The sequence below is a fragment of the Physeter macrocephalus genome, chromosome 14 (assembly GCF_002837175.3).
Source record: "Physeter macrocephalus isolate SW-GA chromosome 14, ASM283717v5, whole genome shotgun sequence".
Classification (NCBI taxonomy): domain Eukaryota; kingdom Metazoa; phylum Chordata; class Mammalia; order Artiodactyla; family Physeteridae; genus Physeter; species Physeter macrocephalus.
In genome coordinates this window covers 55,072,189-55,097,326 of record NC_041227.1, presented here as the reverse complement: position 1 = coordinate 55,097,326, position 25,138 = coordinate 55,072,189, and the positions used below count along the sequence as shown (strand labels likewise).

Genomic DNA, 25,138 nt, shown 5'->3' with positions numbered 1-25,138 from the left:
TCACTCTAAACAGATGAGGGCTTGAAAAACATCTTAATGTAAGAATCTAGGGGATTATATTTGATCATTTGATGCCAAAACCCCATAATCTTATTAAAAGCACCTAATTTCATTAAACATGGGCCATTTTTCTTCCGGTAGTGCACTGGAAATAATGACTTCTGTCAAAAATCATAATCCCGGGTTATCGGGAGTAATAAGAACAGCAGTAATGATAAAGATGACGATAATAACAGTAGTAACAGTAGCAGGAGATACTTATGACATGTGCCAGGCACTGCTCTGAGCACGTTACATGTATTAACCTGTTTAATTCTCTTAATAACAGAGTAAATACTATTTGTTAGCCTCTTTTGACAGATGGGGAAACGGAGGCACAGGGCTAAAAGGAAAGGGCCTTGCTCCAAGCCACCCATCCGACGAGGGCAGGCCTTGAACCAGATCTGCCCACAGCTGCTTCCCAGTGGCTGGCTGTGTAGAATGAGGTACACCGGTGCCTGGAATGACAGCTGCACCCACTGACACACAAGGGGGACCAGACACAGAGGACAGCCTGGCTGTCAGGTCGGCGTTCACGGGCGCAACTCACCTTCACTCTCCCCACTCGTCTTGGTGCCTTTTGAACCACCCTCTGTACCTTTAGCCTTCTCGGCGTCTTCTTGGGCATCCTCGGCGGGCCCTTTCTCCTCATCTTCTTCCTCCCCAACGTTTTTGTAGTTGGGTCTCTTTTGCACCCGCCTCTTGCCCTTGTGCTTGTTCATCTCAAGGGACCGCTCTAGCGTCTCGGTGGGTTTAATGAAGCACCGAATGCTGGGCTTGGCCTGGAAAGTCGAACCAAGGTAACAGACGGATTTGAACGTTACAATCTCACTGGCTCCTATCAAGCTTCCCGAGAGTTTCTGCCCCAAGAAATTCCTTTCAATACAACAAGTTCTACCTCCTCGTTGATTATTGTGACTATTATTAACATCAACGCTATTAAATAATCTAAACCATAGCACCAGCTACCATTTATTGCCCACAGTCCTAAGTCATTCCGCACTTAACCCACACCAGCTCCCTGCTTCCCAAAGGTCAGAAACACACTTTCAATACTTTTATGGTACTTTCTGTACCCGATGCTGTTCTAAGGGCTCTGACTATATTATCTCACTTAAAGTTTACAAAAACCCCACAAAATAGTACTGTTGTTATGCCCATGTTATGCTCAGATGAGAAAACTGAGGTTCAGAAATGTTATGTGACCGCCCAAGGCCACACAGCCAGGAGGTGGCAAAGCTGGGATTCAAAACCACTTACCATCTGCACAGTTTATGTCTTAACCACAGCACACTATTAACTTCTAATTTGAATATATTTATTTTAAAAGGAACTGTATATCACAACAGAAACGGAACACCAGTGTATCTTGCTAATATAACAATAAAAAATAGAAAAGAAAAAGCAAGGTGTATTGGATGTAACCAAATGCTGGCTCTCTTTAGAAGGGGAGCCTGGCAAGTATGAGTGATAAGTTAAAGCCCGTCCCCAAAGGAAGCCTGCCCCCAAGGAAGACGTTTTCCCCTGAAAAGTCGGAAGGCTTCTAAGAGAAATGAAAAAGACCTGTGTGTCACCATGGTTCATATCCTGCATTGTGGGAAACATGGCTGTACCTCAGTCCTTATATATAGCAACCATGAGATGTAGGGATTATCAGTCCCATTTTACAGATGAGAAATGAGGCTCAGAAGGGTTAAGTGACTTGCCCAATGTCACACAGCCACTGAGCTGCAGAGTCAGAATTCGAATTGAAGCTTGCCCAATCCCAAAGCCCAAGAAGCTCTTTCTAAAATAACAGTGGCTTCACCAGGAGCTCAAACTCAGTTCCACGTTTAGTGCTCTTTAAAAAGTATTTACATGCAAATGAACCAGGTCTAGAAAGTAGCAAAGACCACACACACAAAAAAATTGTCCCTGATTTGTTTGGGGCAGGATTCTGATTGCAGTGTTTTTCTCCAGGGTCTGGATGATATTCCGACATCATTTTGTCATTGAAAAACAGAAAAGTTTTAAAGTAAACTTTTCCATTATCTTGATATGGTCTATCCATCTTATGAATTTACCCCAAACAACCACCAATTGTGTTCTGGGGGCTACCGTACCTTGCCAATAAGTGGAATGTGCTCCAAGAACAAAGATTAATTTCAATAACACTCAAAACAAAACCTAATTGAAAGTTAAATTAGCATCTAAATCCAGACATTAATTTTTATTTACCTACTTTGGATTATTCATCCACAAAAAAGACAGATAAATTGAGACATGACTCTAGTGTCCAAGAAACCCAGATAGTGCATTACAGATGCCCATAACCAAGAGCCCAGAGATGGGAGCGTTCCGGGCACACACCACTTGACGGACAGCATCAATCAGAGCCCACTTAGGACGCTGTGAGAATGAACACAGCCCCGGATGCCCCCCTCATCCTCTCCTAAAGGACCCAAACCCGCTAAGTTAGGGCACCAAGATGAAGTGACTGTTTCCTCTGATCACCACTTACTCCCAGTGAATTTTAGAGCATACCATACTCAAAGCTTTTCAGAAGCAGAAAACTGAGACCAAACGCAGAGCAAAACACCACTCAGTTAGAAGCTGAGAGCAGAAATTCACACGGATAGATGCAGAAACCTCTCCCTGAGCTCTGTACAGACTGAGATGTACAGAACAACCGGCAGCACTAAGAGAAGTGGAGCAGTGCACGGGGTCCAGGGCTGGTCAGAGCGGTGTGAACCCCAGCTGAACCCTACATGAGCGGTGGGGCCTCTCTGAGCTTCTGGCTACTTGTCTAAAACATGGGGCAATTCTGGCTTCCTACAACTAAAGGAAATCAGGGATAGAAAGTTCCTTCAGAGCCTGGCAATGCACTAAGCAAACAAGAGTTACCTTCCTTTCCCTGACTATACTATACTGAAAAAAAAAAAAAAAAAAAAAAAAAAAATGTCAACTGTGAAAATGAATTCAAAAACTTTCCAAGGGGTCTGCTTTTCTCCATGATCAGGTGTTGGGGAGGGAGGGGGGAAGGATGCTTACCAGGGACACTTCAAACCTTAAAATGCAATCTACCCAGTAAATAGCTGGAAATAACCTAAATGCCCATCAACAGGGGAGTGATTAGGTAATTATGGTCTGTCCATAGCGTGGGAATCCACATAGATGTTAAAAAGACTGAGGACTTTTTATATCTAGATAATGCTGATGTGGAAACAGCCCCAGGATAAAAAAAAGCAAGAACAGGAAACAAAGCGGAGTCCCTTTTGGGTAAAGCTTTATGATGGTATAAACACAACTTTTCCTGGAAAGCTGCATAAGAATATATTAGCATTTCATGTTTGGGGAAAGAAAGAAGGCAGGTGGTACTGTGTGTGCACACCCACAGAAGTACACTTAAGAGTTTTTCATTTCTATACCTTTCTGTTTGGTTTGAAATTTCTAATCATGTATGCACGTTAACTTCTAAAAAAATTCAACAGGGATCATTTGGACACTGGAGTTATAGACTTTATTTTCCCCCCTTTTCTTCTATATTTAAAAAGCCTGATTTGTTGTTGTTGTTGTTGTTAATATTAACAACATCAAGATCCCATAGTTATCATGGAGAAGCTGATACAGTGTGGCTGGGAAATGTGGGCAGGCATTCCTGATCATTTCTGCTGCTTCTCATCAAGAGCCTTCTGGCTGCTAGCCCCCCAGGAATCTCTGTGTCACACTGGACAACCTCAGATGTTCCAGATGAAAAGCCCCCAGGAGAAGGGCCATCTCACACCCCGCTGTGCTCTCCCACTAAACCAGGAACCTGGAGCAGGGCAAGCCTTGACAGGCTGCTGAATGGTGGCCTGTATCATAACACATCCAACGTGATGGAGAGAACAAGAAGAAAAGGGAGGGGGGATGAAGAAAGGAGCCTAACACCTCAGGAGTTGCGCTTAGTAGAAGAGCCAGCACAATGGAATCAACCAGAAGAAATGGGAAAGCTCACTTCAGAGTCAAAAATCAGAAGGCCTTTGGGTTTATCTTCTCATAAAGAAAGCACACCACGCATGCCTCAGAGAAAAGTCTTCTGCAAACAAGGTCTAGGTTTCCCAAAGGCCGCAGGCTCGGGTTTCACCAAGGGCTCACCTCCCAAGGCCCTGGAGCCTGAGCTGCAGGAGGCGTGGAGACTCGGTGCCCTCCTTGCTGACTCCAGAGATCCTGGCGGGTACCCGAGTGGGGGATGCAGGAGGGGAGCCTTGGGCTCTGTGGCTGGGACATTCAGGTTGGCTTCTGGGGTCAGAGGCAGCCGAAGGCCAAGGCCAGCAACGCCTTCCGCCAGCCTTCATGCCTCCGACCTTTGGTCCTTGCTTCAAAGTTAAATACTCGAAAAGGTGACTCCCCAGGGGTCAGCGATAACTAAGGCCTTTCAGGGGCTGTGGGATCTGAGAACAGGTTCTGCAAGGACAGTGAGAGGGGTCAGGGGCAAGGGGTCAGGAGGAAGGACGGAAACATGCAAGGCCCGGGCATCTGAGTGGAAACGGAGAGGCAGTATCACCAATGCCACAGACGTCAAACGGAATGTCCTCCACTAGTTCTGGGTGCAGCCCTTTGAAAGACCCTGACGCAGACCGGACCAAGTTGCAATCAATCAGTCGAGGATTCCGTTCACAGTTAAAAAACAAAACTATCAACTTAAAACATGTACATATACACCATGTTTTCCTGTGTTGATAGATATTTGCATGACAGCACACAGAGCAAGGTCTGGAAGGATACACAAACTGAAAACAGTGGTTCCTTTTGAGGAAGATACTGAGGTTGGGGGAACTTTCACTTTCTACTCTAGTCACTTCTGTATCATTCAGTTGTTTTACCCCAAGAAAGTATTACCAGTGCCATTAAAATGTAAAGAATACCTTTAAAGAATGTACCTAATGCCACTGAATTGTATACTTTAAAACGGTTAATCCATTGTAAACATTACTTGTTATAGGTATTTCACCACAATTAAAAAAAAAAAACTTTAAAAAACGGCACCTCTGAAAGTCAGAGTGGTGATTAGCTGGGGGGAGGGGGGTGGGGTGCTGGTTACAGACTGAGAAGGAGCTGCATGGGATGCCAGAGATGTTTTCTATCTTGACCTGAACTACAAGCTTCCCTCGCAATCTGAAAGTAGAGCATTCCCATGAAACCTTCTGTAAGCCAGGACCGTGCAAAGCAAGAAGCAATTGCCTTAGGACACATCTTGCTAACAGATATGCAAAATAAATGGTGATAAAGCACAGACGCTCACAGACACAGCAGAAAGCTACGGGGTTTGACGCTGAGGTGCTGAGTGTGGTTCCCGGGAAGAAGCTTGGTGAGGCCGCTCCCGCTGCTTGGGGTGTGCACTGCCTCTGTAACAGCTGCTGCAAAACCAACGCTGTACCTTATTTTCACTTTTCACCTTTTTTTCATAAAAGTGAAAATCCTCTTTAGATTTCTTTCAGTCTTTTGCAAAATGGTCCTTGGTAACAGAGAAGCAGCGTCAAGCAAACTTTTGAACAGTGGGAGACGCCTGCACACATCAATGTCATCATAGGTACAAAGCCGTCAAGCAGTACAGCGGAGATTACTGCACTTTTATGCACTTTACTCATGTTATCCCTCGATTTAAAAAAACGTTTGCTAGAGGATTTCCAATAAACTCAGATCGCCATTATGCCCTAAATATAAGCTAGGAGCAAATCAGACAACTCGAGAAGCTGGCTTTGCGGCAGCTGCCAGGGGGCCGAGCCCCGACTAAACTCCAGGCGCTGGGCTAGGAGCTCACAGTCCAGCCAGGAGCCGCGATGTACTGCTGTGCGTCCCACATGGACACTAGGAGACAGAGGACGCTGCGGGCACAGAGGAAGGAGTGGGGAACTGTGCCAGGACAGGGGCGGGCGGGTGGGGGAGCTTTGGAAGCCTTTGCGGCAAAGGAAATGACTGGTCTGAGTCTTGAGTGTTAGCAGGTCACCGGAATACACGGGAGGAGAGGAGAATGGTTAGAAGGCCAGCTCAGAGCTCTGGACAGTCACCTTTATTTCTGTCAAGGCCAGGACCACCTGGAGCTGGTGCACGTGGTGACAGCGGTGGTGCCCTGGGACACAGTGTGCTTGGCCAGCTCCCAGGTAGCAGGGGGTGGTGCTGAGCCAGTCGGGTGGCCTCTCCAGCCAGCTGTTCAAGAAGGAGTTCGTGATGCTCACGGCCTGGGAAAAGATGTCTGTGGCCCCTGCCTTGGCACATACAACCTGCTGAGTGGGTTTCCTGGTGCCACTCAGTGCTGCAGAGGGGAGGGGAGAAGGCAGCATGGGGTCAAGAGGCAGGCCACCCAGGCAGAATCCTGACTGAGAAGAAGAGGAGGGAGAAAGAGACTGGTGGCTGGAAGGGGCAGGTAAGGGAAAGGGCAGGTGACATGGCCCGGAATTCTGTCTGGATTTGTGGGGGCTGTCACAATGGTCAAGCTAAGAGAGCTCACCTTGCAGGCTTTCCCAGGCCTAGCCTGCTCACCTTCTGAGGAAGCAACTAGAATCCTTTTGCTCAAACAGCTTTCTAAGGGACTTGAGAACTAGGAGACAGGTTTTCCCCTAAGGAAGGAGGCAGGTCATGATGCTAACAAAAACATGTGCAGCATAAGGGCAGACCTGAGCGCAGATCTCAGACCCGCTTGCTGGCCAAGCGAGCAGCGAACCTGACCAAATAAGCCTCAGTTCCCCCATCTGAAAAACAGGGACAATGGCAACTCCATCACACGCTGCCATGGGGCTGGAGTAAGATGCTGAACGCAAAACTGCTGGCATGACGCCTGCCACAAAGGGGCACTCTAGAAATATTTATTCACCTTCGAATATTGCCCTCCCACCCCCGCCCCGGCAAACAGATCACTAGGCTGGAAGAGATGGCAGGGGAGGGGGGCTAACTTTTAAAAACCAATCAAACTAGCAACTTACCATTCGCTGGCTTTCTGGTTTGTGAGTGGGTTAGACTCACCTCCCCAAAGTGCTCCTGGGCCCCTGGCCCCCCTCCCTGACCTCCAGCCTCTGGGCCTGCAGGGTGTACGGCGCAAAGGCAGGGTGGGATCCACGGGGCGCTGGAGCAGTCGGAGTCCGGCTCACTGTCCCACGCACCCTGCTTGCTGCTTTCTCCTCTACGGGCCTCAGTTTCCATGTGTATCAAATGGGCCTCACGTTGGCACTTCCCCGCAGGGCTCCTGTGAGGTGCCCAGAGGTAGTAACGTGCTTTCTTGTTATTTTTTTCAGGTAATGATAACAACCATGGCTAACACCCAGTGAGCATGTGCAATGTGCCCAGCGCTGCTCTGGGCACTTGACATATGTTGACTCACTTTATCCTGCAAGCAACAGAAGCGGGAGGGAGCTGCCAAGGGCGAGGGACTTGCCCTAGGTCACTGCTCATGAGAGGCAGTGCTTTGAACCTGGGAAGTGTAGCTTCAGCGCTCCCCATGTGCTCAACCATTCTGCTGCCCCACCCAAGCGTTCACTCCCTCCCACAAGCACCTGCCGAGCCTCCCCATGTGAGCCCAGGCCCCTGAAGGGTGGATGTAAAGGCCCTGCCATACCCGGGTCACACTGCCCGAAGGAGCAGGTAGCCCTGCTTGGGGACAGTCCACACATCACATTCACTCACTGGGTGGCCCTCTGACCTGACAGGCATTATGGACGAGCACAGTGTGTAATTATTTCCCATTTCTGTCTCACATGCACAGAGCTCCAAATGTCACAGGGGTCACGGTGACCCAGGTTTATGCCAACCGTAACCAATGGCACTGCAGCACAAGCTTGGCAACTGGCTTTGCAGGGAAGCAGGGCCGCTAATTGCTGCCAAGCGAGCCTATGCTCATTCCAGAACGAGGTGATCAGCAAGCAAACATCAGACGGAATACACTCCTGGGTGATGTATGGGTGCGTGTGCTACATGCCAAACCCTGAGTGACATGGGGCTGCTGAGCCAAAGTCCACACACGTGTCCAGAATGCACAACTGCAGCCACATCAGCGAGGTGACTGGGCAACACAGCTGAGCTTAATGGCGAAAATAAAACGCGTGGCGGGGTAAACATGAAGAGGTAACAGGCCACTTCCATTAACAAGAGGAGCCGTGGCTTTCTTCCCCACGATCGGCCAATTATCAGGGAGTGTTGTGGCGGCCAAGGCATAACCCAAAGCAGTGCGCATTTATCTGGAATCGGAGCCCTCTCGGAGCTCAGACGCCTTGTGCTGCACACAGCCGGTGCTCAGACTCTGTGGGGACCCGCAGGTCACGTCAAGATGGTGTTGGGACTTCTTAGAAAGCAGTCTCGGGGTGCTGCTGGGTCTGTAGGAGACCAGCCTCATCCCCTGTCCTTCCCCATCCCTGGTCATCTTCTCTGTCCCTCTCAACGTCTAGCATTGCCTAGTCTGTCCCTCTGATGCTGCATCTGGCACTCCATCAAGAACTAATGAATGCTTGTAGGATGAATTAATCCCAAGATATTTATGATTGAAGAGGCATGTTCAATGCTCATGCAAAATAAAATATCTTGTACTCTGATTAAACAGTGACAAACCAAGCACTTAGTTGGTATTTCTTTAGGAGGAGTATTTAACATCTTGTCCTCTAAGAAAACATAATGAACTATGAAATAGTGGTGACTCTCAGTGACCTGAAATGTTCGGTCCAGAACCCCACATCTCACGCTAACCTGGAGACCATCGTTGGGGATGGTGGCAGAAGAGCACGAAGTAGAAACAGCCTGGGGACTTGGGGCTGGACACGTGCAGTCCTGCACAATTGGGGGACGACAGAATGACCCCTTAACCCTGTTAAGTTAGCGTTGGCTTCCTCATGCAGAGAATGTGATGATGACACTACCTCACTCCATGGGTTATTAGGAGCCTAAAATGAGATAGTAAAGGAGGTGAATGAGCGTGCTCCTCGTCTGTAAAGTGAAAACGTCCCCCTCCCCCGCTGACCCAGTACGTTGCTTGCCTTCTGGCCCCTCTTCCGATCCCAGACAGCCAGTTCATAACCATCAAGGTCTCTGGTCCACCATTTTCCGTGCCTTGACCATCCCAACCCTCACCACCCCCCCACTCTCATCAAGATGAGCTCCTCATCCTTCGTCCTCAGATCCAGTGTCACCTCACCTCCCTCACCGTCATCTCCCAAAGCTGTTTTCCATGTCTTCCCAGACGCAAACCTTAAATCTGCGCTGACATGCTTGTTTACCGTCTGTTTCCCCACCAGGATGTCAGGACAGGGACCTCGTCTGTCCATCCTGCTTGTCCTGCAGCCCCTGAGGGCAGCACCGTGCCAGCCTGGAATGGGTGGGTGCTCCCAAAATACCGTGGTAGGGGAGGAGGGAGAGCAAGCATGCCAACCAGCCTGGCATGCGGTCAGTGCCTGACAGAGGGGCGCTGCTCCTGCTAGGGACGGACCATCCACAGTCCAAGTTTCACCCAGAACAATACCGATGGCCCGAATAAAGCCCTTTCAGGTTTTTTTTTTTCTTTGCTCGTGAAGCTTTCAAGAATCTGCCCCCATACCTGGCTAGAGGTTCCCGGGGCGGGGGTCCCCTGAGGTTATGAGCATCGCAGCAAGTGGTCAGCGGGCAGTCAATCTCAGGCCAGCCAGGACTCAGAACTCATGGGGGCAACCACACTGTCCATCCTCCAGGATGAGAGTTACACCCACCCGCCACGCTGACTTGTCCTAGGTTGGGCAGTGAGTGACCGGAGTGGCCCTATTCTTACCCATGTGCGGCACCCCCCAGCCTCCTGCCGGGTGAAGCACCCCCCAACCCCCGAGCAAAACCCAGTTTCCTGGATGGAGGACTTTGGCCCTGACCAGGATGGGATTTCCTTGCTCCTTAGAGATATGGTGCTTGCCGTCCCTGTTGAGATTCATTATTTCAAGACAACTGAAGTTGTCTTGCGTGGCAAACACTGTGGACCCTGAGGTTAGGATGTTCCCACTTCCCCCAGCGTAAACTCCTGAGTCCTCCGATGGCCTGAAAGGCGCCACCTGCTTCGGACTCTCACTCCCCACCCCCCGCCTCATCCCCCACCACGCTCTGCCTCACCACGCTCCTCTTTGCTGGTTCTGGCACACCAGGCACACTCCTGCCTCGGGGCCTTTGCACTGGCTGTCCTTTCTGGCCCAGATGCTCTTCCCCCCAGATTTCTACATGACTTGCTCCCTCAATTCCTTAAAATCTACGCTCTAACGTCACCTTCCCCGTGAGGCCACCCTATGGAGAAGTGCACCCCTCCCAAGCCTCCTAGCACATCCCCCCTCCCTCCTCTGCTTCACTATAGCTGCTCTTCCAGAGCACGTCTCACATCAGAACATGCTCTGCGGTTCATTAATAGTTTTATGGTTCCTGTCTCTCTTCCCACTACGAGAGAAGCTCCCGGAAGTCAGGGGGTCTTTGTTTTGTTCATGGTGTCTCTCTAGTCCTAGAACACTGCCTGGTACACACCCAGTAATTATGTATTGAACAGATGAATAAATAACGCTGTCCCAGCTTCAAGGAACTCAAAGTCTAGTTAAAAAACTCAAATGCCCTAAGGGGCCTGGCCACTGATAAAAACTCACAAAGCCCCAGGGCACAGACAGCAGAAGTGGTGGGTGCCTCCTTTTCCTGTCCCCACCCTCGAGTTTCCTGATTTCAGGCGAGACCTGGAAGAAGCCACCAATGGCTCAATGCAGACTAGGGGAGGTCTCCATTCAGCCGGCCGTGACACTGCCTCGTCCCTCCAAGTCCCCTCTGAGCGGTCTCCTGCCTCGTGGCTGCCCCAGTCTGTTCTGTGTCATGCTGCTGGGCAGACAGAAAAGCCAGCTCAGGCCTGAGTCACAGAACCTTCTCTGTGCCCACCCCTGCATTACCCACTGTGTTTTGCCCTGTCAGCTCCTCCAGGCTGTGGCCATCCCGAGAATCCCTGGCCCTCCTCTGCTCCCTGGACCAGGACCAGCCCCGCAGACCCACAGGTCAGTCACCGGTGGCCCTGGCTACAGGCCACACCTCTGTGAGCCTCCACGCCGCAGGGCTTCCATCAGCTGTGCAGCCCCCCACTTCCGCACAGGAGGAAGGGAGAGGCAACGGTTCCTATGTGGAATGTGCTGCACCCTGGATTCTCTCTGATTCTGTCAAACCCCCATGGCCTGCGAGCCAGCACTGCCACACACAGGGTTCTGCAGGCAGCGGGGGCGCCTGGGAGCTATAACCCCATTGAGGGATGATGGGCTAGACCACAACGGCCCCGCAAAAAGGGAGAATACACACAAGTTCTAGTTCTCTGTGGGAATGCTTGCAACTGTGCCAGCTAAGGCCCTTGATTTATACAAGTCTATTTTTTCCCTTTGGCGTTCCCGATCAACCCCCTCCCGGAAGCCGATTACGACTTTCAGGAAGAAGATATGTGCTCTGGAACCAGCATTGGTTACCCTGGGGGTCACAGGTAAGGTCAGGGGCACCGAAAGATATGGGGGAGCTCTAATCCCAGCCGCAGAGGGCATTCAATTCTCGGGGGGGGGGGCTCTGCTGCCATCTGATTCAAGCCTGGTTTGGAAAGCCAGCCGTGCACTGGCAACCCGGGGACCCAAGCCACTGATGAACTCTCTGCTTCTGCAAACACAGAAGCCAGAGAAGCCAGGCTGCTACTTTCTTAGCTGCCAGCTCCACACACCATGCCCCAGCAGAGTCTTCTGCCAACAGAGGGTCCAGCTCCCAGGAAGGACAGGTGTCACGTGGAGAACCGGTGGCTAACATTTTGAGTGTGCGCTCACCCTTCTGGATCCCCCAAGAATCACCTGGAGACCATCCCAACTGGCTGAACACCAGTTCAGCCTATAGAGAGATGGCAGATGTTCTCATTTTGGGACAAACAAGCCTATTCTGCCCCAGAATTCTGTCCCTACTCTGAATTCAGAGCCGGCCAAGCACGTGAATGCATGCTGGCTGGCTAAGAATTTGCACTTTCCAGAGTAGAATCTGGGGCCAGCTGAGGTGGAGGCCCAGCTGCACACAGAGGCTCAGCTGCTGGCACTACACGGCAACGTTCACAACTGGTGCCGTCACTGCTGTCGTCATGGTAGTCGTCATGGCTGCTACACTTGACCCTCTGCGTCCTTGGGTCTGGTCACAGGACACCTCCCTTTGGGGCACACTAAGTGTGCCTCTGTGTTAATCATCCCAAGAAAGGAGGTCCCTAGTAGGGGATGCAGGGTTGTTCCAAAGCCTCAGAAACTAAGACCTTTCTGAAGCTATCATCTGCTATTTAGGCCGTGATGTCTGCCAGACTTTGGAATAAGCACGTTACGCTGCATTTAATCCTCTCCGCAAACCCACTGTTGTGATTCTAATTGGAGAGGTGAGGACACTGAGGCCCAGAGAGGTGGACTAGCCTGCCCCGGGACACACCTAGTAAGACGAGGAGCCAGGATGTGAGGTGCCCAGGCAGCCTGGCTGCAGAGCCCACTGCCCCAGACAGGATGTGGAACAGCACCAAAAGCAACCTCTCTGCCACTCCCTCCCCGCTCTGCCTCCGAGGAAAGAGAAGGTGGCATGTGAGGGTCAGGTTCTAAGAGTCATGAAGGACATCACAAGAGCCCTTGTGACCCCACCGCCAGTTCACCCACTGAGTCATTCGTGCCTGCTGTGAGCCCCCGAGCATCTCCGGCCAGTCCCGGGACAGCACAGGCGAAGCAGATGTCTCTAAGACACCGTCCCGTGTCCTCTAGGGGGGCTGGGAAGCCCAGTGAGGGCAGGGGTCGTGTCTTTCCTGGGCACCAGTGCATCTTCACTCAGGGAATGGATGAATGAATGCAAAAACCAAGGAAGCGATTCCACAGAAACCCAGGATGAAAAAAGTCCCTTCAAAAACAAAAAAGTACCTACAGGTAATGATGCATATCCCATAATCTAATCTGTATGTTCATTTTGCAAAAATAATGAGATGTTAGCAGTTTCAGAATGAGTGTTCTCTTACTCTGCTTCCCCCGACAAGAAACACTATCTGCTCTGCATTAAAATTATAGCAAGAGTTATCCCTAAGCAGGAACCATATGATTTGAATGCACAGATGAATTTCAATTAGACATTTATCTAACCATGCTGATGTGTTTTCATTTTAACCCTAAATTACAGACTTTTCAAATAACCCTACTCTCCCCTCTGCTTCTCTCTCTTCAATTTTGGTTTGGTTTTGTGAAATGTCTGCTGGTAAAATGAAGCAATACCAGTAACTTATCTACAAATTACGGGAAGGAGAAAGTAGGTTAAAAAAGACCAAGAAACTTAAAACAAGCATGAGCAAACCACATCCGAGTTAGGCAGGAAACAATAGGAGACAGTTCTTGCTCAGAGGGAAGGAAGATAAATCTTACCAGGACTATTGTCAAACAAGTCATAGATGAGACAAACTCTTCCCGAATTTCAACTGCAGTCATCAGAATACGACAAACTTCGACTTTGCACCCAGGGAAAGGTAATAACCGGAAGTAGAAGGCTGACACTTTCACTTGGGCTGGCAATTCCTTCCACGCTCAAAAGAATCTCATTTTCAGTTCAGGCGTCCACCACACGAGCGCCGTGCATTTATCACAGTGGAGGCAGGAACCCAGCCCAAGGGGAGGCCATTGGGAAAAAGAACAGATCTCCTAGACAATCCCGTCAATTAGAGGGTTCAACTAAAGTGGGTATCCTAAGCTGAGAGGTCACCAGTAACTTCCTGCAATTTGCTTTTGCTCTAATTGCAAATCCCCCATGTAACAATGTCAATATCCTGCTTGTGACACTGTACTAGTGTTTTGTAAGATGTCACCACTGGGGGAAAACCAGGGAAAGGGTAAGGAATCTCTCTGTATTATTTCCTGCAACTGCACGTCAATGAATTGCAATGAAAAAAACCTGCAAACCCAAGCACCCCAACAATCTCTGGGTCTACCTCTTGGAACACCAAGTGTAACGTCAGCAGCGAGGGTCTTACAGGGTCTTACAGACATTCTGCAATGAGCCATTAGCAGCTATCTTGGGCTCTGGAAATCATGTGACAAAACAAAGTCCAAAGGAACCCACTCCATTCCAGTCTGTTATTAACATAAAGGTAGTATGAGTTAGCAGCAGGCTGGGTGGGGGTAGACTGGGCAAATCTGACGGCAGACACATGCCTCATCTGATGGGGGCGGCTTCTGAGAAGCTTCCTGCAGGAACATATGCACAACCGGGACCAGATCTTCTGACTGTTCAAGACCATCCTGAAATCTGGACTTTCATGTGAAACTTCCCAAATGTTAAAGTTGGCGATTCATAAAATTTTCTTTCAAACACTATGAAGACCAAACCAAACAGCTCTGAGGGCCAGACTGCAGCCTGTTAAGCACTCGATGGGCACTTTAAATCTATCTTCTCCCCATCCTCACCACGGCCCTCCCGAGTGGGACCTACACTCGCTGTTTTCTAAATGGGGTAAAACGACTTGCCCAGGGGGACCCACTGGCTGGAGGGGTCCTCAGCAGCCCTGCCTGGAGGCCCTGCTGATTCTTCTGACTCAACGTTCCATTACTTGCATTCATTCAGCAAAAGCAAGTTTAAGAAAGTTGCAAAGAAATATCTCCAGCCGCATCAACACTAAGTCAACTCCACATTCTCTAGCCCATGTGTTGTCACAACATGGACCACTAGGGGAGTCCTTCCTATTCATCACTCATCACCCCCATCACTTCCAGGTTAAATCCTCTCACCAAACACTACTCCTTCCTTTTAGAGCACATATAAGACTTGAGACAGGACACTTGTTTGTAAGCTTAATCAAAATCTGTCTCTCCTGCTGGACTGTAAAGCTCCAGCGTGACAGAGGCTATCTAGGTTTTGTATATCCCCAGAGCTAGCATGATGCCTGAGCCAAAGAAGGGGCTTAATAAATACTTCTTGAATGAAGAAAAGAAAGGATAGGCCAGACAAGAACCATGACAAGGCCCCATTCAATTCAGCTGAACTAATGCCACCACCAATGAGGACAGAAGGTTTCTGGAAACCTTTTCAGAGGCTCTAATGAGCCTTAAAAAGCACAGTGGCCCGGCCAAGACACTGTACACCGGAAAAACCAGAAGGGCAGGGGCCTCTTGTAATTGTACTCCATGCAGTGCTGGCCCTTCACGCCCGGGGATCACTCTCCACCCACTCGCTCAGATATGACCACAGAGTCGACTGCCCAAGGTTAAGCCCAGCCCCTTCACCTATGTACCGACTGAGAACCGGGCTGCAGAGACAGAGCTCTCATGAAACGGCCTTTGTGTAAACACCTCTCATTTCAAACGTGTATGTGGAGCCTACGCTGCAGCAGATTCAGTGACAGACGAGACGCCGGCTCGGAGCAGGTAAGACCTTTAACGAGAAGGAGACAGGAGCCAGGGCCTTCCAGGCAGTGGGTAGGGTTAAGGGCACAGGTGTGGAGGGAAGAAAGCACAGGGCACACTGGGGAAAAAGCAAGCAGGGCCAGGACTGAGGTAGCCTGGAGCTCGGTGTGTGTTTGAACAGGGTGGGAGGAGGGAAGGCAGGCAAGACACAGGGCCAAGCAGGGAAAGCCTCGGGAGAAGTCATCACCCTGGTCATCAGGGTTTCCCTTTAGCAGAGCACAAACATGCACAAACCACAAACATGCTGTTTAGGCCACAGTTGGTGATCGTTTAAAACTTGGGAGTATCTGCCTAAAAATGCAGCTTTCCAGTGTCTCTAGAAACACGAGAAAACCCGGCAATACAGCATCCACGTTCCTGCAGAACAACTGCAGGCTGGGGTGAGCAACGGCTGCTCACAAAGGACATATAAACCCTCCCATTTGTCACAGTCCCCACTGCTCCCTACTACCCTCTCACGGGGTCCGTGTCATTCACAGATGCTCCCTGCCCATCCTCTGTAGATGCTGGTGCCTCGGACAAAGCATTCTCTCATTTGGACCCAATAACAGTGTGTCACAGATACACAACCTGAGGCCCAGAACGGGACAATTCCACCTTCAATAACATATGCTCAGTCACATCCACTCTCAGTACCCGACCCCAGATTCTTCTGGGTATGCATGTCAAGACTGATTAGGTTCCCTGAATCCCAGACCAGCTTATGCATCATCAGTGCTGTAATAAGCAGAATGTTGGTTTCTGGTTTTAAAGAAACACACATTAACAAAATGAGCAATGGCTTTTTATCAGGGTCTCGAGACAGTCCCCCACTAATGACTTACACAGCTTCTCTGAACATCCTGTTCGGGCTTAGTGTACGTCTCAGACAGATCGCCGTTCAGAATGACTTCAGCTAATGAGTTCACCAGGGGTGCGTGATGTATAATTAGGAAGACCTGGTGAGGGGAAAAAAAATGGGATGCATATTAAAGTGTGCAGACTTTCAATCTCTTCCTTCCTTGATCTGAAACAACAAGGCTGGGCTACATGAGTCTCAGCAGCAATCCCGGTGATGCAAAACCCAAAGAATGGGTCACATGCGGGAGAAACCAGTTATACTCTTCTCCTTCTAGGGTTGGGCCCTCCTTCTTTCAGACTGTTACCTATTTGGCTGGCGGTTCTTCGGTGGAAGGAAGTGCATTAAAGCGAGACTGTCCCTCAGGCCGGCTGCAGCCAAATCTGGCTGAAGTGGAGCAATGTGGGAAGGGAGCGCCAAACCCACACCCTCCTTCCTCTCCACAGGCATTTCAGTGTCAAATCCACTTAGGATAAGACTAGGAGGCACCGGCCCAACACTTCGGTTACATGGAAGAAGGGGCTGGTGAGCCCTGTTCCAATCAAGGACTTGGCAGAGGATATCTATGTGGAGATCTCAGCCCGGGAATGAGCTCTGACCCTTGCGGTGGGTTTGAGCACACCAGAATTCCAGGGCAGCACTGGGAGGTGTGGAAGCCATGGGGAGGAAAAGCCACACAGCCCAGAGACAGACCGAGTCGTGCCAGGAGGCAACATCAGAAGGTGCTGGGCTGTCTGGGATGGCCCGGCCACCCCACCCTGCTGCCCAGCGTTCAGAGGAATGGCTTGAGGAATCAGGGTACCGAAACCGCCTTGCAAAGCTGGCTCAGACACACCTGCCGGTTTCTTTTAAAATGTAAAGGCAACACGGTACCACAGTGCAGTGTGGGATGTACCGACCATCTGTATATCAGAGGGTGTGTGCGCCCATTTGTATTTGCTTATATATACAGGGAACAGGGTCTCGAATCCTCGGCACTACTGTCAGGCGATACATCTTTGCTGTGGGGGGCTGTCCTGTGCACTGGAGGATATTTGGCAGCATCTCTGGCCTCTACCCACTAGGTGCCAGCCGCAGCCCCTCCCCCAGGCGTGACAATCAGAAATATCTTCGGACACTGCCAGACGTCCCCCGGGGTGGGGCGAAATCGCCACCAGTTGAGAATCCCTGGCAGAGTTCTCCCCGTCTCTGGAAGGACCCGGGAAGACCCTGTAACTATAGCTGTCTCTGGGGAGAGAAATCAGGAGACTGAACAAAAGTAAAAAGGCAGCTTGGTTTTCACCTGTTTGAACTTTATAGCTTAAAAAAAATATTGTAAAAAAAAAAAAAAAAGGAAAGGCGTAAACTAAAACACTGCCTGCCTCCGGGGAGCGGAACTGGGTGTGTGGGGGACAGAGGTAAGAGGGAGATTTTTCCCTACATGTTATTTTGTACTGTTTGAGTAGGGTGAATATATTGTTCAAAAAAATAAATACAATTCAGATTAAAGGTACAGGCAGAATAGACAAATGTGATACCTACCTAAAAACAACAAAAAAAGCACACCTGTTTTTAAAACACCAAAGAAGTGCTATCATAGACTAGACAGTATGACCAAATGGGTTACCCCACGTCCAGGGCTGCGGCAGGCATTCAAGCATGGGTGACTATGATGGTGACGAAGGAATTCAGTCCACAAACATTCAGTGAGCACCTGCTAAGGCCTGTGTGACAAAGGCCGGTGTGGACACACATGGTGTTCGTTCCCTCCTGGGCTCTGGACGGAGAAAAGCCTGGGGAGGGCCGGTCACTGCAAGGTACGTGGAAGCGTGTGCGGGCCAGACTCGAAAGGGTAGGCCAGCCTGTCCGAGTCACGCTCTTGTCCCCAGTGGTGGTTTAGTTTCAGCTGGACAGCATCCTCGTCACACCAAATTAACATCTTTAATGTGAATTTTCTTGGTTTAGTAGTGATGCTTGTAAAATAATTTGCAAGGACGTTCTGATGTAGAGTTTAATTAAGGACTGGAATTTATACCCAATTCGAGGTTTTCACACATTCGGGCAACGTGATGATAAAGCTCCATGGAAATGCAGGGGAGCGAGAGCCCTTTACTCAGGCTGAGGAACGCCAATGACAATGCTTTTTGTGAGAGACTGAAACAAGTAATTAGGTGCCTGAGCTGCTGGTCCTTCACGAGGAAAGCAGGAGAAAACGGGTTCTCGGAGAAAAAGTGTGTCCTGACCCCCGTGCTCCTCGGGGTGCACCAGCAGCTGAAGGGTCCTGGGGGCGCTTGCCATGGGATTCCTGTGGCTCAGCATCTGGCCTGCTCGAGTCCTGCCAGAATCCCAAGCAGGAGAAGCTGGCGGATTTGTAATGAGGCGGCGGAAATTGCTGCCAGGAGGGGCTGGGGCTTGCACAGAGCTCCATCGCACAGAGGGGCATTCAAGAGTCGGCGTGCAGCTCTGAGCAAACAGAGCCCCCAGGACAAGACTCTGGGAGCAACGTGAGCCAGCCACATGCGGATCCTGGTTGGCCCGGCCACTGAGAAGAGGCCGGGTCTGCATCTCTCTTCTCAGGCCAACAGGAGACAGACCCACCTCAAACTCGAAACGGCCCAGGGACCAAGTGAGAAGGACATGCTCTCAGCAAAGCAAATAAATACCTGGGCCAATGCAAAAGTAGGAACAGAGCTCTGGTCAAACGTCTGACTACTTGACAGTCTAATGAGATGGCCTGAGAGTCTGGACCGCTTGTAATAAAAATATTTTTAAAGTTATGTAACTGGGTCACCATGGAGTTTTTCCCTTCTTGTAAATATTATATAATTACGAAAAGGAAACACACTTGTTTAAGAGGGGGAGGCAGACAAATTGGCTCAAGACACAAATCTGGGTGCTAAGGCTGCTACAAGACACCTTCCAGAAGGTAATCTGGGAACTAGAACCATGACAAAAGCCTTTAAAAATAGCCTCATTAGTAGAAGTTTGTTAAACCACGGTTGCTGTGTGTGTACACACACTAGGTCCTGCAGTTTGGGGCTTATTTCAATATGGCCGAGAACAGGGGTCACCCAGCCCACATTTCCAGGGTATTTAGAATACTCCTTGGTTGTTTTGGAAACCTCAGGCCCCATAGTAGAAACCAATTACATATGTGTCAGGTTTGATTTATTTCTCCTTAAATTTCCAAGTACTACCACGAAGAAGATACATAGCACCTCTACTCAATGTTGTTATTTTATTTCAAGATGGGGGACACAGAGAGAGAAGATGAGGCAATGTGGCCTGGGAAATTTCTGAAAGGCAGCAGCACTCCAAGGACCCCCAATGTGGTGGGGACACAGGTGAACGATCAGACGTACCTGGGACAGAAGGTAGAGAGAAACCGGCAGGCTGATTTTCGGTCGTTCTCCTCCCTGGTGAAGGTTGGGGGAAAGAGACAGAGAAACCTGGGTTACACATGTGAGCAGCACCAAATCCATGAAGACAGAAGCCATCTGTCTGAAGGAGCAGCGCCCAGCACCCCGACTTCCTCCAAGACCCTAAGGTTCTTCTTTCCTGGTGGCAAAGTCCACCCTGCAAAATAAGCTCACAACCTAATCCTATCCGATACCATTTGCAAGGCCGCTATTCTTCCACCTGAGAAATCTTTCACCATGAGTCACGGATTAGAGGCTGGACCAGAGAGAAGAACTAGCTCCTTAAATTACCAAGGATGTTAATTTCCCCCAGCTTGGGCACCGAGAGCCCGAAGCCCAGCATGAGAGGCCCCAGGGGCCTGTTCTCAGGAGAGGGGCAGGGAGAAGTTGAGGCACTCTGGCCTCCGAGAAGCCCCTCATTTGTACTTGGCTTCAACAAGCTCCATCTCCTACCAACCCTGTGAGGGTCTTCAAGACCCTCGTTTTGCTCAGGCAGGTTGACTGCCTCATCCAATGTCGCAGAATGAGGAAAGGGAAGAGGCAGAGTTTGAACCCACATCTGAAAACTCCAATTCCCATGCTTTCTCTCTGCCTCCCAGAGCTGCAGCTGGCAGATCTCGTTAGGGTTGCTTTATTCACTTATTTTTAACAAGAAGCCCCATGTTCCATCTCCAAAAAGAAAGCTATACCTCCCTGGGACACATCTGCAGAGGCTGAAGCCCCTGCAGAGTAACCAGCTGGCTCTGTCCCGCCTCCTGCCAAGGCCTCTGCCCCTTAACTCTTAGAGGTACTGGCCGAAGGTCTCCCCTCCTTGAAGTGGCATTTCTCACGGGGGCACCGAGAACCACCAGCTCAGAATCACTTGCGGGGCAGGTTCCCGGTCCACTCCAGACCCACTGAGCCAGCATCCCTGAGAGGAGGGAGAGGGCATCTGAGGATGTGCACTTGAACAGGCTCTATCCCCACAAGGGCTTCGAGCCTGTAACTGTGGACAATCACTGCCCTGGGATCTTTTCCGAGGTGCATTCCATCCCCTCCTGTCCATTCTGTGCAAGTTTTGCGGCTGGCTGGATCTCCTCCAAATCAATTAGCTCTGGCAACTATCCGAAGAAGTTACCAGGGATGAGAACACCTCAAGAGAAGGATGCATAGAAACCAAAAGCCTGAATGTGTAGAGGTTTCCTGTTTCCTTCTGATGTCAGTAATCTTTTCTCATTCATTTACAGTCCACACACACACACACGCACACACATGCACACACTCATATACTGTCTCTCTCTCCCTCTCCTTCCACCCCTCTCAGGAAATAAGAGGAAAGGAAAGGGGAGCCAGCGTGCTTTGAAAAGAATCTCCCTCAAGCTCAAAGCCTTGGTCCCTTGCAAAGCCCCGTCCTACTGGGGAGACTGCTCTTCCCCTCCTACAGACGACTCTCAGCCCGGCCCACCTTGTCTTGGTTCTCCAGCGAGTACACGTAAAGCGGCAGGAAGAGCCTGTTGAGCAGGTGGTCTGTGAGCACGTCGTTGAGGAACTCGCAGTTAATGATCAGGATGTCATTGAGATAGTGCAGGTGGTCCAGATGCTCAGCCACCAGGTCACTCAGCTTCCCCCGATTCCGATGCCTGCCGGGAGAAACGCCCATCTCAGCCCAGACGCCAAAGCTCAGAGCCTAGAACCAATGGCCTGAGACTTAGGTCGCAGGTGGCACTTCATTCACAAACAAATATTTGAGCCAGTCTCGAGAGACACCCATCCTGGCCCTACCAGTGGATTTCAGAAAGAGAGAACGGACAGGTCTGCTGCATTTGATTTTAGGGGACTCATGGGGTCCCCCCACTTTCTGGGGGCCTCAGTACAACTCACCCCACCATCATCACAACAGCCCAAAACAAAAGGGGTAAACAAAGCAAAACCCAATGAAGCTCTTAGCAAGCCATTTCAAACAAGAGCAGCCACTAGTCCAAGTGGCAAGATCCCTTGGATCCCAAGATAAGCAGCATTAATGGAACAATAAATCCTCGATAATTAAAATGCTCCAGAGGAGTTCTGAAGAGAGAAGCAGGCCTCAGCAGCCGCGTCCGACCCACAGGCCCCGTCTGTACGGGGGGCACAGCGCAAGCACGTGACACCCCACCCCAAGCCCCAGGAGGCCCTGCCTGCTTCCAGTGAAGCAACAGGCACTGGGGCCGCCAGGCCCCAAGAGTGGATCGGTCTCTGCTAAGGACGAAGCCTTGAAACAGCTGATGGGGCACTTTCACCTCCCCCAAAGTGTTATCTGTTGCAAAGAGCAATCTAGCTACCATAAGACCTTTTATTTTTATTATGATTATTACTCAAGTAATAGGTGGTCACTGTAGAAGACAGACGAAGAAAATAAAAGCAAAAAGAAACCAAAGTCTCCTAGTTCCACTACTAACAGATAATATTATGTTATTTCCACGTCCCTCTATAGTCACATCTAAAAGGCAGATGTTACATGTCTATCCATCTAACCCCATATGCTTTAATAAAAAATAAGGACAGGATCTATTTTGCTTCTTTTACATAATTTTGGATAATTATTCCTTATTATGCTTTAATAAGATGTTTAGTAGATATTTATAGCAAATACACATTGTAAAGCCTAATAGTATAATGAGCACCCATGAATCTACCTTCCATGAGACCTAGAACATTTATTTATACACAATGTTTTGCGACCCCTCCCCCGCACTGAATAAGATACTGTGTTCATTTTTCTTCAGCAGGATCTTTAATGCACTTCACTTTTGTGTGTGTGTGTGTGTGTGTGGTACGCAGGCCTCTCACTGCCATGACCTCTCCCGTTGCGGAGCACAGGCTCCGGACGCGCAGGCCCAGCAGCCATGGCTCACGGGCCCAGCTGCTCCGCGGCATGCGGGATCCTCCCGGACCGGGGCACGAACCCATGTCCCCTGCATCGGCAGGCGGACTCTCAACCACTGCGCCACCAGGGAAGCCCTGCACTTCACTTTTTAAACCTTTAGTTTAAAAAATATCTAAGTAATACATGCAGATGGGTTTTAAAATCTAATAGTACTGATGAGCTGATGATAAAACGCAGCAGCTCCTGGCCTCGCCTCCCCAACCCCTGCCCACTCTCCAGAGGAAGCGGTTTTCAACTCTTTTAGGTGTTTCTGTGGACAGTTCCTCCTGTATTTCTATAAAATCTACGAGGACCTCTATTTTGTGACTGAGTCATTTTAGATGTTACATAATGACCTCCTTTTATTGTGTTCCCTCCACAATTTCCCACCCAGCAGTCATCAGCAACTGGTGTTGACATTATAACCATTCACTGCAGAGCCCCAGGGAGGACCAGGAGCTCACTTCCTTCCGTGTATAACTTTCTGTTCTTCCTGGAGTTGTGTCTCATTATGCCTCATATCCACGACTATCCATATCTATATGGGTCCTTATCCTCCCAAATGCCCCGTCAGATCTGCCATCCACCTTGCCTTGCTTCTTTCCCAATATGGAAGCTAATATTTTCTCTCTCTCTAGCCCTCTGCCCCCAGGAGACCTCCTTCCTGAGTCCCTTCATTGTCCTGACCCCATTTAGGTGTGCCTCTTACCAGATCTGTGCGAAGCTGTCACCCTGGGGCAGTGGTTCTCAACTGATACAATTTTTCCTTAAGGGAGACGTCTGGCAGTGTCTAGAAACATTTTTGGTCCTCACAATTGGAAAGGGGGTGCTAGCTACTGGCATCTAGTGGGTGGAGGCCAGGGATGCTGCTAAACACCCTACAATGCATAGGACAGCCCCACACAAAGAATTACCTAGTTCGAAAGATCAAAAGTGCAGAGTTTGAGAAATCCTGTTCTGGAACTTCTATTCATCACCAGCTTAATTTTTTTTTAACAGATCTACTGAAATATAATTCACATACCAAAAACTTCACCCAAAGTACACAATTTAATGTGTTTTAGTATATTCATTTCCCACACACACCCCCTTCCTCCAGCCCTAGGAAACTACTAATCTACTGTTTCTATGGATTTGCCTATTCTGGGCATTTCATATAAGTGGAATCATACACTAGGTTGTCCCTTGCATCCTTTCACTGAGCATAATGCTTTCAAGGTTCATCCATGGTATATGTGTCAGTACTTCATTCCTTTTTATTGCCAAATACTATTCCACTGCACGCAAATACCATATTTTGTTTATCCATTCACCAGTGGCAGATCATCTTCATCTTTTTACCAGCTGCCTAGCACCTCATCTATGGATGTACTGGATTCACTTACCCTATTCCCCTCTGGGAGGTATCTGAGTTGTTTCCAACTTTCTACTGTTATGAGAAGTGGAGAGATGGGCAGAACCTTTTAGAGTATGGAAGTCCATATTCCGCGAACACATAGGTGGGTAAGTTTTCTTCTAATGTTTATCTTTTCTCTACAGAAACGGAATTCTCCCCTAAGCACTCTGTCTACCTAACAGGCACCCTGGGGGATCACTTACTCCTCATCCGTCTGCACACAGTTATCGAGTTCGATCACATGGCTCCCGATGAACCAGACCAAATTGGAGAAGTAAGGGACAGCAGTTTTATCTCTGATATAGTGCAGCATGGCCTGGTTATCCACTGAGAAAATCCACAAAAGAAGAGGGGGAAAAAAAGTCAAGCTACCAAATATAACTTGGGGGATATTAAAAACAACAACAACAAAACCACAATAAAAAGCCCTCTACTATAATCTGAATCTTTTCTGTCTTTCCTGGAAATACTTAAAAATGGTTACCTAATGCAGAAAACAGTACTCATCAAGGTAGTTCTTATGTTATTTTTGTAATTAATAAAATCAATTAATAAAAGCAGACATTAATAGTGCTTTAGGAAGCCTACTTATCAGCAGTGCATTTAGCTGGACTACAATGAAAACTACACCATTCTCAAGCAAGTTTCTTGTATTTGCATGTAAGGATAAGTTAAGAAAGCAGAAAACCAGAGGTTATTAACTTACATGACACTGGAATAAGGAACACGGGAATCGTCATTGAAGGAAAGGCAAAAAACAGACAACAGTTAACAGGGTTAGGAACTGGGAGGGTGAGACAGTTGCTCAGAGGGGCAGAGAGCTAGGGCAGGAGGCATCTAGACAGAAAGACACAGGTTAGAAGAGAACAGAGAGAGCAGAGAGCAGGAGGCAGCCAGACTGGGGGTCAGACCAGGTCGCAAACTCAGAAGCCCGCAGGCTGGCCAACAATAACTTGGTGAGCGAAGCCAGTCGGCCCAGTGGGTGAACGAGGGAGCACAGGCCTTGACCCCAAAGGGGGCAGCTGCTTCTCAGCATCAGCTCACCACTGGCCTGCAGGACTGTGGGCCCAAACAGCCACATCTACATTTTCAAGTCAGAAATCCAGACTGTTACCCAAGCTCTCCCAAGTTTTAAATATTGACAACTATATATTTTTTTTTTCAAAAAATATCTAAGCC

The 25,138-nt window shown here is 49.3% G+C and overlaps 1 protein-coding gene across 2 annotated transcripts in view; it reads right to left on the bottom strand.

Moving 5' to 3' along the window:
* Positions 1–25,138, bottom strand: part of LOC114487749 (protein CLEC16A) — a 61,375-nt gene that overhangs the window by 6,895 nt on the left and 29,342 nt on the right. For both annotated transcript variants that reach the window (XM_055090441.1, XM_028499690.2), the window contains exons 6-10: positions 24,163–24,286; positions 21,127–21,301; positions 19,626–19,679; positions 16,271–16,384; positions 590–821 (exon numbers count right to left, since the gene is read on the bottom strand). In XM_055090441.1, coding sequence (XP_054946416.1) covers positions 590–821; positions 16,271–16,384; positions 19,626–19,679; positions 21,127–21,301; positions 24,163–24,286 — 699 coding nt within the window. The remainder of the gene's footprint in view (positions 1–589; positions 822–16,270; positions 16,385–19,625; positions 19,680–21,126; positions 21,302–24,162; positions 24,287–25,138) is intronic.